Genomic DNA, 18030 nt, shown 5'->3' with positions numbered 1-18030 from the left:
GTTTCCTAGGTTTTTCAAACTGCTATCTTTAAAACACCTTCTTTTGTGTGTTTGTTTTGTATTGATTTGCTATCTATCTCCTATGAGCTTTAAAAATAGATGTTTTTACCCTTTTGCATTGGAATGCAACTGTATGCAAGGACTTCCCACCAGTTTTCCTCAGAAATGAAAAACCCCACGTTTCAGTTCAATGTTGGCTGGTTGAAATTCATTCTCAGAGAGTTTTGTTTGGTGTTTTTTTGTTTCCCCATTCTTTTTAAAAAGCCATCCCCCCAGAGATGAATTTCTTCACATTAAACCCAGTTATATATGTATTGCACTTGAGGGGTGAATTTCTCCTCTTTGAGTTGAACTGTGGAGCTTGTGACCTTCCGAGCAGATCTGGGTAATGTACAGTGCAGCTATTTCAAGCCTGAGATTTGTCTTAACATACCTCATGGGTATTAAGTGCAAAGACCAAATGACCTCATCTGTCTCTCACATCTTGCCCCAGTGGCTGGAGCAACTTGCTACAAGCAAGAAATGGTTCCTACCACCAAGGGCTTCAGTTCTCATGGTCAGCTGGGGAGTTCCTAAATGGCAGCCCTGAGAACAACAGACACAAACTGTAATTTCTTTCTTTTTGTTTTAGCTAAACTCTTTTTGTTTTCAAACTCAAGAGAGATTTGAGACCGAATTCAAGGCGGGGAAATTTGTATTTTGGCCAGCCCTGGCCTAAGTTTGTATGATTTTGATTGAAGAAGCATAGGAAAAAGGCAAAGCCAGAACAAATCAAGATATCTCAGAGCTTTGAAAAGAGCTTTCCTATTCAGCTGATATCTCCAATGACTGCCATAAAAAAGTGATTTGGTTAGAATGTTTCATTTGCAGAAAGTCTTTCTGTGAAGGGGACATCACAAAGGCTGTCTCTGAGCCTAGCAAAAACTCTCAACAACTTAAGAGAGTGGGGTTGGGGGTTTGTGCGTGTGTTTGTTTCGGTCTGGTTTGAATTGCACATCCCTCAAAAAAACCATCAGGGCTTTGCAGTGGCCTCCTCTACCACTTCATAAACTTTTAAAGCAGATCTGCTCATGAGTGAAGTGCAAACCAACAAATTCCTCCTTTCCGGCATCGCAACCCGGAGCGGTAGCGGCGCACTTCAGGGGCACATTGAAAGCAACCTTAGAACCCACAGTTAAAAATCAAAGGTGAGAATTTTACCCTTCATTTCTACACACTGGCAGTGTAGCACCTGATTTCTTCATTAAAAAAAAAAATAAAATAATAAATTTACTGTTATTTTTTCTTCAAGGCATTTTGTGGTCCTACGCTTTAAACTGATGGCTGAAGTTTTGCCTGCGGAAGCAGAAGAACGACCCCACGCCGATGATGATGACAGATAAAACCAAGACAAAAGTCAATATAATAAGGAAGTTGATTTTCTTCAGGTCCTCTTTTTCACAGTCTTCTGGTCTAATGTTCTCAATGTGCATTTCCTCCTGGTACCCAAAGTTCTGAGTGTGCTGGCACGTTAAGTGCTCCACGTTGGGGATCCGGACGTTTTTGTTCTGGATCATTGATGAGAGCCAGATATTTCCACAGCAGTCGAGTGGGTTCCCAGTGAGATACAAGTTTTTGAGGGAATTCTCTAATGCTAAAATGTTGCTGCCCTGTAATGTGCTAAACCTATTGTTCCTTAGGTCCAGGACTTCTAGTGGAGAATCACTATCCCACTTAGGCAACCAGTTCAGCTGATTCTCAGAGAGGTTTAGATGTTTAAGGTGACTAAAACAAGGCAAATCAATATTTAAATCTAGCAGGCTATTGCCATGTAAATACAAATATTCCAAAGAGTTTTCCAGTCCTGACAATGCTTTCACTTCTATTTTCAGTCCAGGGTTCATGGAGAGATCCAAGACAACCAAAGAGGTCTTGTAGAAAGTGTAGGCGGGTAGGATGCTCAACATGTTGTCAGCCAGGTACAAGCACTGAAGAGTGGAAGAATCAACAAATGACACACAACCACTTTCCTCTCCAGCAAGTCTTTGCTTAGCTAATCCTGAGTACATGCTGCAAATGCTGATGTTATTGCTCTGTAGATTAAGCAGTCTGAGGCTAGGAAGACTTGAGAAGATATCAAATTGCAGGGTCTGAAGGTGGTTGTTTTGAATATAGAGCTCCTTCAAATTTGACAATGTGCCAGCATCTAGGAGAAGGCTCTGCAAGGCATTGTAGCTCAAGTCAAGGACAGTTAGGGAGACCAATACGCTGTCATAAGTCACTGCAAACGCCTGCAGACAGTTTTTACTGAGGTTAAGGGTGTGAAGGGACAACATTGATTCAAAGAAATCATCCGGAATGGATTTGATTTCATTATAACTTAAGTCTAAATACACAAGCTGGGGCAAATAAAGAGAACTTTTGTTTCTGCTTTGCTTCTGATCAAGAATAAGAAAAGAAGCATCCAGCCACTCATTTTCCATGTAGTCCATTTTATTGTGAGAGGATTCGGAAATGAGCTGGATTAAATTCTTTGATAAATTCAGAGTTACCAGCTTATTTACCTGGGGGAAGGCTGGGAAGTAAAGCAGTTTGTTTTCACTCAGATCCAAACGTCTTAAGCTGTATTCATCGTCCGACATTGTGGTGTGGAAGGTCTCAATGCTATTCCTGCTAAGGTCAAGTATCTCCAGCTGCCTGAGGTTGAAATTAGAGATGCAAGTAATAGAATTCATGGAGAGATTAAGTTTGGAAAGGTTCACTAGAGGCTCAAAAGCACCTTCTTCTATTTCCATGATGATGTTACTCTGAAGGTCTATCTCCACAAGACTGGGAGATCCCTGAAACATCTTGTGTGATATCATTATGATGCTGTTGTCTGCCAAGGAAAGGTAGCGCAGTGCTGGAGCTTGTTTGATGAAATACTCAGCCATCCCATTGTACAGACTGTTGTGGGACAAGTCTAGTATTTCCACCTTGGGTAAAAGTCCAATTCCCTCTGTCCCGTTGTGAGCAAGCTCATATAAGTGATTGTTGGCCAAATTGATTTCCAGCAAACTTGTCATGTGTGCAAAGACTCCGGGCGTGATGAAGCTTATCTGGTTAGAGCTTAAATCCAGGCACTGGAGGGAGGTGTAAGATGATAGTGGCATTTCAGGGATGCTTTGAATCAGGTTTCCAGACAGATCTATTTTGTTTAACTTTGGATGGAGCACACGAGGGATTTGGTGGAGGTCTTTGTTGTGGCAAAATGCCTGTGAGTTTGCCTGCCACGAAAAGAGAGAAAAGGAGTTACCACGTGGCAAATGGAAAACATCTCTGCATGAAGTGTAAAGAAAACAACATTCAACATCGAGGCAGAGCCTTCTTCTGAAGCACTGGTAACACCACTTTCTCTGAGCATTCAGACAGCAAGAACAACAATCACAGAATCTCAGAGTGGTTTGGGTTGGAAGGGACCCTAAAGATCCTAACCCTTCTTTGCTGCTTGCAGCAGTTAACTTTAAAGGCATTTCTGACTTAGAATCATAGAATCATTTTGGTTGGACGAGACTTTTGATCTAATTAAGCCCAACCATTAACCAACCACTGTCAGGTCACCACTAAACCACATCTACATGTCTTTTAAATGTCTCCAGGGATGGTGACTCCACCATCTCCCTGGGCAGCCTGTTTCAAGTCTTGGCAACCCTCTCCACAAAGAGCTTCTTCCTAATAGCCAGCCTAAACTCCCTACAGCACGAGAGTTTTATCTGCATGTGCTACCTACCAGATGTTCTCTTTTTTTGTACCTTTCTCCTAGGCTCATTTTATTAGTCCCAAGAGAAGGAGCTTTGCCTGCTTCCAGTTGCAATCAAACACCATTTCCTCACCTTGGTTCTGATTATTAATTTTCTCAGCTTCATCACTGTACTCAGTTTTGCCAGCTGTATTTGCAATAGTAAGTAGTACTCAGAAGAATCATAGACTCATAGAATCATATTGGTTGGAGGAGAGTTTCAAGATCACCAAGTCCAATTATTAACCCAGTATTGCTAGGTCACCTCTAAACCATTAAACCAACCAGAACTTCACTCTGTTGGGGGATAGAATCATAGAATATTATAGAAGTTGGAAGGTACCTCCAGAGAACATTGAGTCCAACCTCCCCTGCCAAAGCAGGATCACTTAGGGTAGTCTGCACAGGAATGCATCCAGGTGGGGTGTGAAAGTCTCCAGAGAAGGAGACTCCACAACCCACCTGGGCTCTGGGTTCTAGGGCTCTGTCACCCTCATTGTAAAGAAATTTCTCCTTATGTTGAGACAAAATCTTCTATGTCCAAGTTTGTATCCATTGTTCCTTGGTGTATTGCTGTGCACCACCAAAAAGTGATTGGCTCCCTGCACTTGACACCCACCCCTCAGATATTGATAGACATTGCTCTGATCCCCTCTCAGTCTTCTCTGCTCAAGACTAAACAGCCCCAGGGCTCTCGGGCTCTCAGTCTCTCAAAGCAAGGAGCTGGTGAAATGTGTAAGGCTCCAATAGCACAAAATTCACCTCACTTCTTCCTGCTAAGGTCAGATCCTCAGGCATTTGATCACAGCTTTAGGCATGGCTTAGTTAGGCAACGCATCTTTAACTGAACGTGTCATTCAACAACTGAAATGTTTTTGATGCAAATCTCTGAGCTCCTCCTATTCTTACCATCCAAGTTTACCCTATTCCTAAAGGTTCACTTCTTCTTTCATGGGGAACACACCTTATGAGACTACCCACACAAGACACATATGATACAACATGGAAAAGGCAAGTTATGTAAAGCCAGGTTTTGAGAGGGAAAAAAAGCTGTGATGTGGAGTGATAGCAATGTCTTCTTAGTCCAGTTCTCTACAGAAGTGTAAAGAAAAGGAAAAAAAACCCACCCAAACAAACAGTATCAATGTCAAATTAACCTAGGTTCATGTCTGCTTAATTTCAGCTAGGACTGAATCTGCACCCACAGTAAAATTTGGAGTGTGTACTCATATTGAAAATTGGAAACATGAGGAATAGATTCTATTGGATCAAAGAATTGTCTAGGTTGGAAGGAACCTTTAAAGGTCATCTAGTCCAAACCCCCTGCAGTGAGAAGGGATGTCTTCAACTAGACCAGATTGCTCAGAGCTTTGTCCAGTCTGACCTGGAATGTTTCCAGGGATGGAGCATCTACCACCTCTCTGGGCAACCTGGGCCAATGGTTCACCACCCTCACTAGAATATTTCTTCCTTCTATCTAGTCTAAATCTTCCTTCTTTGTCTTTAAAACCATCACCCTTTGTCCTGTCACAACAAGCCCGTAAAATACCTGTCCCCATCTTTCTTATAGGTCCTCTGTAAGTATTGAAAGGCCACATAAGGTTTCCCCAGAACCTCTCTTCTCCAGGTTGAACAACTTCAACTCTTCCAGCCTGTCCTCACAGCAGAGAGGTTCCAGCCCTCAGAACAATTTTGTGGCCTCCTATGGCTCTGCTCCAGCAAGTCCATGTCTCTCCTGTGCTGAGGACTTCAGAGTTGGACCCAATGGCAGATGGGGTCCTAGCAGAGAGGAACAGAGAGGCAGAATGCCCTTGCTCCACCTGCTGCCCACACTGCTGGGGATGAAGTGCAGGAGATGGTTGGCATCTGGGCTGTGAGCACACAACATGATTGTTCTTGTGCAAACAACAAGCTGAGAAGAGGAGGCTCAGGGGAGACCTTATTGCTCTCTACAACTGCCTGAAAGGAGGTTGTAGCCAGGTGGGGGTTGATCTCTTCTCCCAGGCAGCTAGTGACAGAACAAGAGGACACAGTCTCAAGCTGCACCAGGGGAGGTTTAGGCTGGAGGTTAGGAAGAAGTTCTTCCCAGAAAGAGTAACTGGCCATTGGGATGTGCTGCCCAGGGAGGTGGTGGAGTCACTGTCCCTGGAGGTGTTCAAAAAAGGATTGGATGTGGCACTTGGAGCCATGGCTTAGTTGTCACAGAGTGTTAGGTATTAGGTAATAGGTTGGACTTGATGATCTCTGAGGTCTTTTCCAACCTGGTTGATTCTGTGTGTGTGGTTCTGTGTATTTTGTTATTGAGGAGAACCTACATGAGCAAGAGGAAGCAGAATGCAAAAGGCTTAGACAGCATTTAATTTAGTGGAGGAAGACTCTTGTTACGAATGTCTTTGGGGGACTGGGTCATGCACTGTTTGTAGAAAGAGCAGAGAGAGGAGAAAGGAAAAAAATAAAAAGATCTGTTGGATCTTAACTTATGTGGAGAAGCAGAATCCAGATTCCATGACGCAAAGCCTTTCAGACATTAAAGAAACATTGAAAGCCATAAAAGAAAAATATCAAAAGGCATCTGTTTCATGTGAACTTTTAGGTGCCTGAAGTGGCAGGTCTGTTTAGGAGATGTGGGGCAGTAGTCAGCATTTTGGGAGTCTCTTTGGAATCATGTGAGTTTTGGAGACTGCACAAAAATGTGCCAGAGGAGTGTAAGTGCTCATCCAAACTGCAGATATACACAGGCTGCTCCACAGCCCTTCTCGTGATTCATCTTGCACAAAGATCCCAAATAGATGTCCTGCTGAGCCTTCCACCCCTTCCTTTCTTTTGCTGCAAGGTACTCAGATCTCCCCTAGGTTATTAAAAAAAAAAAAAAAAAAAAAAAGGAAAAGAAGAAAAAGAAGGGAAATGAGTTAAAATAAAAATAAAAAGAAAAAAGGAAAAAAATAGAAGGGAAAAAAGAAAAGGAAGGAGAACAAACAAAAAAAAAGAAAAATAGAAAAAATAAAAGGAAAAGAAGGAAAAAAGAAAAATAGAAAAAAGAAACAAAAAAAAGGAAAAAGGAGAAAAAAGGAAAAAAGAAAGGAAAAGTAAAAACAAAAGAAAAATAGAGAAAAAAAGGAAAAATAGAAAAAAGACAAAGAAGGGAAATTCAAAAACATATGAAAAAAATAAAGAAAAGAGAAAGAGAATAGAAAACAGAAAGAAAATAGAAGAGAAGTAAAAAAAAAAAAAGAGAAGGGGATTCTCTAGCTTCTCCATGACAGTATCACAGTATCACCAAGGTTGGAAGAGACCTCAAAGATCATCGAGTCCAACCAATCACCCAAGACCTCATGACTAGACCATGGCACCAAGTGCCACCTCCAATCCCCTCTTGAAGCACCTCCAGGGATGGTGACTCCACCACCTCCCTGGGCAGCACATTCCAGTGACAAATGACTCTCAGTGAAGAACTTTCTCCTCACCTCCAGCCTAAACCTCCCCTGGTGCAGCTTGAGACTGTGTCCTCTTGTTCTGGTGCTGGTTGCCTGGGAGAAGAGACCAACCCCCTCCTGGCTGCAACCACCCTTCAGGTAGCTGCAGAGAGCAATGAGGTCTTCCCTGAGCCTCCTCTTCTCCAGGATAAAGCAACCCCAGCTCCCTCAGCCTCTCCTCACAGAGCTGTGCTCAAGGCCTCTCCCCAGCCTCGTTGCCCTTCTCTGGACACTCAAGTGTCTCAACATCCTTCTTAAACTGAGGGGCCTTTCCCCTCCTTTCCTGCAAGCCATATATACCCTAGATTATATATTTTTAAAAAAGCATACAAGAAACAACAACAAAAAAACCAAAATAGACGACAAAAATAGAAGAAAAAGGAAAATAAAGAGCAAAAAAAGGAAAGAATAAAAGAAAAAATATAAAGACAGTGGAAAAAAAAAAAAAAGAGAAGAGGATTCTGTGGCTTCTCCATGACATTACTGCTTTCCTGCAAGTTCATTGTAGAATTGGTCACTTTGAGCTAAAATATGCACAGAACTGGGTTTAGCTTCAAGGCCCAAACAACAGAGCAGGATGTTTCTTCTTGCTTGTTTTGTAGAAGAGGGAGAAGCCAAAAGGGTACAAAAATCCAGAGTGGAAAAGCAGCAGCTGCTTTGGAGCCTAAGGCAGATGCCAGATTTCTTCCCACACTTGGAATCAACAAGGACTACAAGAATGATTAAGGGACTAGAACATCTCTCTTAGGAGGAGAGGCTGAGAGACCCGGGGCTGTTTAGCCTGGAGAAGTGCAGGCCAAGAGGGGATCTGTTCAGTGCTTACAATTGCCTTAAGAGTGGGTGTCAAGAAGATGGGGCCAGCCTCCTTTCACTGGTGCCCAGTGATAGGACAAGAGGTGATGGATGCAAACTGGAACTCAGGAAATTCCTCCTCAACATAAGAAAAGAATTCTTTACTCTGAGGGTGATGGAGAACTGGAATAGGCTACCCAGAGAGTCTTCTTCTCTGCCAGGCTGCCCAGAGATTTGTGGCATCTCCTTCTCTGGAGCCTTTCAAAACCTGTCTGGACATGTTCCTGTGTGGCCTGTGCTAGATTCTATGATCCTGCTCTGGCAGGGGGGTTGGACTTGGTGATCTCCTGAGGTCTCTTCCAACCCCTAGCATCCTGTGATCTTCAAAGGTCACTTCCAACCCCTGCAATGTTGTGATTCTTTGAGATATTGAGCACCCTCCCCTCCTCTGGTCACCCAGCATCTTAACAGTCCTGGCCCCACTCCCTTCAACGTCACCCAGCTGGTTTTCAGTGACCAAGAGGTCAGTCCCAATTCCAGGTATCTTGCAGGACTAGGCCTTTGAAATGGGCATCTACTGAACTTTCCCAGTGATAAAAGGGGCTGGTAAAATCTGTACTTCCCACCATCTGCCATTAGTTCCTATAACATGTTATATACTTTCATTCTTTTCCACTGACTATTTTGCGCCTCACTGAATTTCTTATCTAGCATCTTCTGTACCATCTTTTCTCCCCCAAGTCTCAAGCAGCATGAATTTCATTCTCATCAGCACTAGGAAGGAAAGATGAAGCATGTCTCACTGGGATGGAGCATCTGTTTGCCTGTGTCTCCACTTCTCCTACCCCATAGCCCAATGGGCTGTCAGCCTGAGGCTGGAAAAGAGTTTTTGTGCTGATCTCATGTTCTGGCTTAACCATCATTAGTCTGGAGAAGAGGAGATTGAGGCAAGATCTTCTTGCTCTCTACAACTACCTGAAAGACGGGTGTTGGTCTCTTCTCCCTAGTCACCACTAAACCATGCTCTTCAGAACCACATCTACAGGTCTTTTAAACATGTACAGGGACAGTGATTCCACCGCCCCCCTGGGCAGCCAGTTCCAGGGCTTGACAACAATCTTGGGGAAAAAGTTGTTCCTAACGCCCAGCCTAAACCTCCCCTGGTACAGCACGAGGCTGTTTCTTCTTGTTCTGTCACTTCTTACTTGGGAGAAGAGAGCAACATCCACTTCACTACAACCTCCTTTCAGGTAGTCATAGCAGGAAAGTCTCCCCTCAGTCTCCTTTTCTCCAGGCTAAACAACCCCAGCTCCCTCAGCCAATTCTCACAAGACCTGTTCTCTAGACTCTTCAGAAGATTCATTTCCCTTCTCTGGATCCACTCCACCACCCCAATGTTCTTCTTGGATCAAGGGGCCCAAAACTCAACCCAGTATTCAAGGTGCAGCTTCACCAGTGTCAAGTACAGGGGCACAATCACTTCCCTGCTCCTGCTAGCCAAAAGGGATTGGGAAGAACCTCCTGACATTTAGGTTGTGCCTTGTTCTGGCAGGCAGGTGGATGTGCAGTAGTTGTATAATCAGTGCAGCTCAATCCCGTGTCAGCAGCCTGGTAGGGACAGTTTGCTTCCTAAAACCTCTTTTAGTTCTATGACAGGAGCACCAGAGATGAGTCAGAAAGGGCACAGGTTTCTGACTCATGCTTCTTCCACAAGATTTGGGATGAAAGCTTCCACTTCTGAGCCTTTGCAATTCTAAAGGTGTCACCACAGGGAAAGTACCAAGTGAAAGAGCAAGGCTGTGCTGAAAAACAATCATGTGAAATAAGCAGGACTCTCAATGGACCCATCAACTAGCCCAGTGACTCCCATGCTTTGTGTTGGGATTTACATCCTCCTTCAAGTGGACCAAATCCAAGTGAAGGAAGATGATCAACTTCACAGAATTGCCTGGTTGGAAAAGACCTTAAGATCATTGAGTCCATCCATAACCTATCATCTCCCTATACACAACTGTTAAGAGCACACCCCTAAGCACCTCATCCAGATGTCTTTTAAACACCTCCAAGGATGATGACTCCACCACTTCCTCTGGCAGCCTCTTCTAGTGCCTGATGAGCTATTCAGTGAAGAAAATGTTCACAATATCCAATAAACCTCCCCTGCTGCAGCTCAGAGCAGTTCCATGGAAACAGGAGGAATCTTTTTTTCACTGTGAGAGTGACAGAACACTGGAAGAGGCTGCCCAGGGGGGTTGTGGAACCTCCCTCTCTGGAGATATTCAAGACCCACCTGGATGTATTCCTGTGTGATCTGGTTTAGGTCACAGGAACAAAAGATGTTAGGGGTTGGAAGGGACCTCCAGAAATTGTCAAGTCCAACCCCCCTGCCAGAGCAGGACCATAGAATCCAGCACAGGTCACACAGGAACACATCCAGATGGGTCTTGAAAGTCTGCAGAGGAGACTCCACAACCTCTCTGGAGAGGCTGTTCCAGTGCTCTGTGACCTTAACAGTGAAGAAGTTCCTCCTCATGTTGAGGTGGAACCTCCTGTGTTGTAGTTTATATCCATTGCCCCTTGTCCTATCACAGGGTGCAACTGAGCAGAGCCTGCCCCCTCCCTCCTGACACCCAGCCCTCAGATATTTATAAACTCTTATTAAATCCCTTCTCAGCCTTCTCTTCCCCAGACTAAACAGCCCCAGGTGATCCTGCTCTGTGGGGGGTTTGGACTGGATGATCTTTTGAGGTCCCTTTCAGCTCCTAACATTCTGTGACTGTGTGATTCAGGTCAATTCCCTTTCATCCCATCACTCGTTACCTGGGAGAAGAGTCTGCCCCCCCACTTCACTAAAGCCTTCTTTCAGGCTGCTGTAGCTGAGGTCTCATGGACACTAACAATACTGAGCTCTCCTAGTTTATACCATCACAGCCCCTGACTGCAGCTTTGTTTAGGCTGAGGCTGAATTTATACAAGCCTCATTGCCTGGAGTCTTGGGTTCACAGTATCACAGTATCACAGTATCACTAAGGTTGGAAGAGACCTTGAGGATCATCGAGTCCAACCTGTCTCCACAGACCTCATGACCAGACCATGGCATCAAGTGCCACGTCCAATCTCCTCTTGAACACTTCCAGGGACGGTGACTCCACCACCTCCCTGGGCAGCACATTCCAATGACGAATGACTCTCTCAGTGAAGAACTTTCTCCTCACCTCCAGCCTAAACTTCCCCTGGCACAGCTTTAGACTGTGTCCCCTTGTTCTGGTGCTGGTTGCCTGGGAGAAGAGGGTTGTTGGCTTGGTGAAAGCAGCTTGAAGCAGAGTGGTGGAAACAAGCTTGTGTTTACTTCTCAGCAACCAGCCTGATTTGTGACCCTTCAAGAAATGGGAGGGGATGAATCTGCTGGGATTATTGCGTGTCTCGCCCAGCCTTGATGTGACTGTGATGCATGGGACCCGAGCTGTGCTGTTTACAGTGGCTTCATCAGTCTTCCCTCCCCAGCCAGGGAGCTGAGTTGCCCAGTCACCTTCCAAAGATCTTTATGTATATATATCCTAGGTCTTAATTTCTCTGGAATTCAGGAAGTGCAGCAGTGAGGCAGGGTGGGCAGGAATGGAATGAGTCCCATAAGGGAGATGTGTACAGCTAGCAAATGCTGGGTTGTTTTTTTTTTTCTCTTTCCTTTCTTTCTTTTTTTTCCCCCTGTTCCCTATTTTGGAAATTCTTGAGGATTTGGGCTGAACAGCTTCAACATTCAGGGGAAGCAGGAAAAAACCCAACAATATAAGTATTTTTAAACTGCTTGTTACGGTCAGAAGCACTTAGAATACAGAATACAGAATTAACCAGGCTGGAAAAGACCTTCAAGATCAAGTCCAACCTATCACCCAACACCATCTCATCAACTAAACCATGGCACCAAGTGCCTCATCCAGGCTCTTTTTAAACACTTCCAGTGATGGTGACTCTACCACCTCCCTGGGCAGCACATCCCAATGGCCAATCTCTCTTTCTGGGAAGAATTTATTCCTCACATCCAGCCTAAACCTCCCCTGGTGCAGCTTGAGACTGCATCCTCTTGTTCTGTCCCAGGCTGCCTGGGAGAAGAGACCTGGCTACAACCTCCCTTCAGGTAGTTGTAGAGAGCAATGAGGTCTCCCCTGAGCCTCCTCTTCTCCAGGATATGCAACCCCAGCTCCCTCAGCCTCTCCTCATAGGGCTTCTGCTCAAAACCCCTCAGCAGCTTTGTTGCCCTTCTCCTGGACACCTTCCAGCAACTCAACATCTTTCCTAAACTGAGGGGCCCAGAACTGGGTAACTTGCATAAGGAAGGGAGAAAGTTCAGCTGCAAATGACATTTAGGATATTGCACCAGGTGCTTGGAAAATTTCAAGGAGCAAATTTTTGTCGTGGAGCAAGAGGCATTGTCACTTCTGTTGCCTCCAGCAGAAGTCAGGTGGTGTGTTAGAGCAGAGGAGGTCAGGCTCCTTGTTATTACAAAAGGGCTGGTGGAGATGTGTTTCACAGCAGATCCTTTATTTAAAGCACAAAAAGTTCAGGCCTGATATAAAGGAGTTGTTTTAAGGTCTAGCTTCTTTTTCTCAGCCGCAAAGAAATGAGGTCAAATTTCTTTTAACCAGCTCCCCCTCAGAAAAATGTGGAGAGAGTGACCCTTCATTTCTTTTAACCCTTTTATGTGCTGCCCCTACAGCAAGGAACATAGCCTGAGAAGAGCCTACTGAGCATCCACTAACCCAGCAGAGTACATCTCTGCCGCCACAGAGAGCCTGCTCCTTGGGGGGGTTCCCCTTCTCAGACACCACAACTCTTTGTGCAGTGCCTGCAGCAAGGAGGTCCCAACCTCATCCAGGATCTCAGAGGGGTTGAGTAGGGAGACAGCCTTACCATTTCACAGGACGTCCCTTCTGTGGGTTGATTGTCAGAGGTCCCTCTGTTCACCACTGCCAGGAGGAAGATGATGTACAGGTTCATGGCTCTGCAGGTAAAATAATGATGGTTAGACTTCACATGTGGCACAGTGGCCAACACATGCAAAATCTGGCACCAGATCAGTGTCTAGCATGGAGAAAAAAGGTGTACAGTGCAATAAATGAACCCATCTCTGAACCTACAGCACTCATGACCTACCTATGTGCATGCTTTGGAGTCTGATGGGATAAAGAGACATTTGTATGAGGATTTGAAATGAAGATCAAAGGCAATTAATGGGCTTGTCCCACTGTGATTTCAGCTGCTACCTAGATGATACCCAGGTCATTGAATCATGGGACTGTCTCGGTTGGGAAAGACCTCTAAGTCTGAGGTTGGACTTGATGATCTTAGAGATCTTTTCCAAACTAAACAGTTGATTCTATGATTCTATCATTGAGTCCAACCATCAATCTAACACCACCATGGCCATTAAAACACCGTGCCGTGTCTCCCTGTCTTTTGAACACCTCCAAGGATGGTGACTGCACCACCTCCCTGGCCAGCCTATTCTAACGTCTGACCAGGTCACCCAATGAAGCCCAGATGTTCCAGCTGGGAACTAGGTCTAGCATCATGGAGAAAGGCAACTGGTGAAGACTGAGTTACCTTCCCTCTCCCTATAGTGACAACTCCAGGTGCTTCCAATTAGGCTGGAGTTTTGGGGTGCCAAGTCTCTACAGCCTCCCTTCAGAGAGTTGTAGATGGCAATAAGTTCTGCCCTGAGCCTCTTCTTCTCGAGGCTAAACAACCCCAGCTCCCTCAGCCTCTCCTCATAGGGCTATACTCCAACCCCTTCACCAGCTTGGTTGCCCTCTTTGAGCCGAGAGAGCAGAGGTGCCACTCAGAAACAGCAAGGACTGGGAAGAGTTTCTGTTTCCACCCATTTTTCACTCCTCTTCTGCCAGAGTTTCGGTAAGGTTTTGCATGCTCATCCAGATTTGTTGAGCTAATATAAAGAGTTTGAAGAATGGACTGAGAACTTTTTAGTCAAATGCCAGCTTTCCATTGTATCCATCCCAGGTATGGGCAAGCTTTAAGATGCATTCAAAAGCAGATGGAACGGCTTAGAGTGAAACGAAGGATTCATCACAGGTTAACTCTTTGGAAAGCACTCCAGGAAAGAGCAAAGAAAGAGCTGCAAGAGGAGCTAACAACAATGGGAGAGCTGTCATTGGGCAATGGCAATCAAAAGCAAATGATGCAAAGGGAAAGCACTCAAACTTCATGTGGTTTGTTTCTACATGGACACTACAGGCTGCGGTCAGGACTGATGCAAGCTCCAGACAACACTTCTTTGTGACAGCCTCTGTTGCAAACATACCAAATCTCTCTGTATTTGTATGGTGCCTTGCAGGCAGATCTGAGCTGGTCCTACCTGCATCCAGAGCCAGTGGGACACATACCAACTCCCAACTGGAAGCCACCAAGCAGTGCTTAGCTAGAACTGGAACAGGCTGCCCAGAGAGGTTGTGGAGTCTCCTTCTCTGGAGACTTTCAAAACCCACCTGGATGCATTCCTGTGTGGACTACCCTAGGTGATCCTGCCTTGGCAGGGGGGTTGGACTCCAACCTCTAACATTCTATGATTCTATGAACTGCTCTTAAGTGCAAGTCTGCTTCTGGCAAGGTCCAAAGGGACACCAATCCATATGTGCCACCAAAATTCAGCATCGGTGTCCTGTTATTCAGCACATTTCACCTGCAGAGCGTCAGAAAGGTGGAAACAAAAGAGATAGGATCATTCCCAGCTGATGGGGATCTCTCCACTTGGTCACTGCTTGTGGGATCAGCTGATGGCCACCCTTGCATGCAGCAATGTCAACTGCTGAATAGTGACGCCAGTAGGTTCACTACAGGAAGTTTCCCAGCCCTCTTCTTCCCGTGGAATAGAACTGTGTACTAGGAAGAGTAAAACTGGGGAGGCTTGGACCATAGCTACTCTATTTTCAGTCTGCACATTCCTTCCAGTTCAGGGAAACAAGTAGTGATGGATGATGACCTGGCACTCCCAAGGAGAAAGAGCTTGGAGTTTGTTTTTGGGGCTCAGCAGCAGGACCAGAAATCTATTAGTCTTCTTTAAAAAAAGACCAAGGAGGTTCATTCTCCGTCCTTCTAAGTGACCTTTGCCAAATGTGCTGAAAATATCCTATGGAAGAAGGAATTGCTGATACCACCAACTAAAATAGCCAGCAGGTCAAGGGAGGTGATTCTCCCCCTTTACTCCACTCTGGTGAGACCCCACCTGGAGCACTGCATCCACTTCTGGAGACCCTATTACAAGAAAGATCTGGAGGTGCTAGAATGTGTCCAGAGAAGGGCCAGGAGGATGATCAGAGGACTAGAGCACCTCTCCTATGGAGACAGGTGGAGAGAGTTGGGGCTATACAGTCTGGAGAAGAGAAGACTACAAGGAGACCTAATTGTGGCCTTCCAGTATCTGAAAGGGGCTACAAGAAAGCTGGGGAGGGACTTTTTAGGGGGAATGGAGCAAAATTAGGAATGGGTAGATTCAGATTGGATGTTAGGAAGAAGTTCTTCCCCATGAGGGTGGTGAGACACTAGAAGAGGTTGCCCAGGGAGGTGGTGGAAGCCTCATCCCTGGAGATTTCTAAAGCCAGGCTGCATGTGGCTCTAAGCAACCTGATCTACTGTGAGGGATCCCTGACCATGTCAGGGCGGTTAGAACTAGATGATCCTTGAGGTCCCTTCCAACCCTAAAAATTCTATGATTCTATAATGTCTCTGTCATTCCTCCTCTGCTCCTCATTCCCCAGGCTTGGAGGTGTGGATATCTCCTCTATGGAGCAGAAAATGGGATAATTTGGGTATATGGTTTGCTGGAACTGAGAGAAGTGACAAACACACTGATGATTGCAAGGCTTTACTCAGAGCCCTCAGATGGAAGCTGATTCTGTTTAGAGGAAATGAATTAAGCTGGGGAAATCTCCATGGATATTACCCATGACAGATCACCACCCTGATAGACATCCTCCATCCCATGCACTCTGAGATGTCTTCTCACACTGCCAGTGCAAAGTTAAGGTCTCTTTGCTTCTTCAGTAATAAACCTGACATAATCCAGGGTCTTAACTTCTTAAACTATAAATTAATAAAGAAAACAGGAAATTGATCTATTTGAACACCACAACAACAATAAAAGAAGAGTGATTTAATGTCTTGCTGTTGTAAGCAAGGATGCTGCCCCTCAAGGTGTTTCTAAGGTGGCTGTCAAACAGTGAAGCACTAGGAAGTGGCAGTTTATTGGCACATGAGACCACTGGACTCCATCCAGAGGAGGGTAAGTCACCCCTCAAGGTACAGCACAACTTTCCTGCTTGTGGAAATTCCATTCCCAGGTGGTTTTCACTTCACCTGGCCAGGTGAGGAGCTTTCCCTGCCTGTTTTTAAACTGAACAATTTTTAGAGCCTCCTCAGCAACACCTAGCATGACACAGCACAGTGTCCCCTTCTCTCTGACATCAAGGCAGGTGTCAGAGCACGGGCACTGGCACTGGCACTGGCACTGATCTCTCAAATCACAGCTTACAAAACCAGTCTGGGAGCAGCAGTAGCAGAAATTTGACCTAAAGAAGTTTTTAGTGCTCTAAGGCTTTCTAAGAGTTGAAGTAGCTCCATGCTCAGTGCCAGTTTGCTCCCACTTGGCAGCTGTGATAAAAATCCCAGCGTACCTCAGAGCAGGACTGAGCTCTGAGCTTCATTCAGTGTCACAGATTTCCATCATAGGATTTCAAACTCCCCTATCCATAGCTGAAAAATCGAGGTGATTGCAGTGAGCAACACCCCTAAGGAGTCTTATTAAGTGGGTCACATCATTTAGCAGATAGAAAAGTCATGGTACCCAAACCACATCAGCACATCCACTTAACAGATGGGAGGGTGAAGGCAGAGTAGAGCAGTGATTTGCACCAAGAGGCATCTGAAGCCATGAAATAGCCACAATTTGGTCCCGTTTTGCCCATTTCCTGCTCTAGAACAACATTTTCCTCCACTCCTCTTTACAACATGAACCCTGAAACCACTTCATAGATGTTACTTGTAGCTAACAACAGCAGCACCTTCCCAGTTTCCCCCAAAGATCACTTTTATTGCTGCTTAGACAATTAGCAGAGACTTTCTTCTGTGCCCAAGGGAGGACAAACACAAGAGAACACACAAAACACAACGCAGGGTCTGATCCTTTTTTTTTATGCAGGGCTCTTTGCCGCTAAGTTAGAGCCTTCAGGGTTAAAAAAGAGTTAATATTTCACAATTTACCTTGTTTCAAGGGCTTCTGGCATCCCCAGACACTGCTGATCATGTCTTTAAAAAGCATATCCAGCTCTTCCAAACCAGTTCAGTCCCGGCAGCGATGAAATTGTTCCTCAGCTTCACGTTCCCCCATGGAGGACACCAAAAAGCTTCCCCATAACTTCAGAACAAAGGCATTTTGAGGGGAAATAACCTTATTTGGGACAGTGTCTGCTTTAAATTACGTTGCCTGTCTTCCTCTGGACTCGTCTCCAGGCTCTTGCTGGGTCCTAGCCACCGCTGTGCTCCGGACGGAGTCAGCTACTGTGCGACATCCTGAAACCCTCGCTCACGGCAGGCGTTAAGAAGCGGGAGGGGGGAATTTTTATGCCAGAGGAACTGTCAGGATCAGGCCATGGGTTTGCTCAGGGAAATAGATGACTTACCAGGGCCAATGCCATTGTTTGGCTGCGAGTGTGGTGCAAGGAGGTGTGTTTACTTTAGGGGCTTGAGTCTGCAAGTTGCATTCCTGGAGGGTTGCAGCTTCCTACCCCTGCACCTAAATAATTCTCTGCGTGGTTAGGAAAACAGCACTTGAAGATTAGAGGTTTCAAACTCATGGCTGTGATTAAAAAAGAAAACATGAGCCCAGGATCTGGAAACTTGTCCTGGAAGAAGAATAAAACCTCTTTGCAGTGAGCCCACTGATCAGAACAGGATAGCAATCTGCTGGCAGGATCAGGGTTCAGTGGCAGCTACAACACA

The 18030-nt window shown here is 45.4% G+C and overlaps 1 protein-coding gene across 1 annotated transcript; it reads right to left on the bottom strand.

Annotated features, from left to right (window-relative positions):
* Window positions 1-1286: 1286 nt before the first annotated feature.
* On the bottom strand, window positions 1287-17680 carry LRRC32 (leucine rich repeat containing 32). Its single transcript, XM_009906948.2, has 3 exons — window positions 17293-17680; window positions 12931-13021; window positions 1287-3245 (listed from the first exon to the last, which is right to left on the bottom strand). Exons 1-3 carry the CDS (start codon window positions 17313-17315, stop codon window positions 1305-1307), a joined length of 2055 nt encoding a protein of 684 aa, XP_009905250.1. The 5' UTR covers window positions 17316-17680; the 3' UTR covers window positions 1287-1304.
* Between the last annotated feature and the right edge of the window lie 350 nt (window positions 17681-18030).

The sequence above is a fragment of the Dryobates pubescens genome, chromosome 10 (genome assembly GCF_014839835.1).
Source record: "Dryobates pubescens isolate bDryPub1 chromosome 10, bDryPub1.pri, whole genome shotgun sequence".
In the NCBI taxonomy this organism is placed as follows: Eukaryota; Metazoa; Chordata; class Aves; order Piciformes; family Picidae; genus Dryobates; species Dryobates pubescens.
This window is presented reverse-complemented; position numbering and strand designations above follow the sequence as displayed.

What these genes read in the sequence shown, in the direction of transcription:
- LRRC32 (XM_009906948.2), bottom strand. Translation starts at nt 17,315, where the DNA reads ATGCCAGAAGCCCTTGAAACAAG. An exon ending in CCAGAAGCCCTTGAAACAAG is followed by an intron (nt 13,022 to 17,292) that starts GTAAATTGTGAA and finishes TTTTACCTGCAG; the next exon opens with AGCCATGAACCTGTACATCA. An exon ending in AAGGGACGTCCTGTGAAATG is followed by an intron (nt 3,246 to 12,930) that starts GTAAGGCTGTCT and finishes TTTTCGTGGCAG; the next exon opens with GCAAACTCACAGGCATTTTG.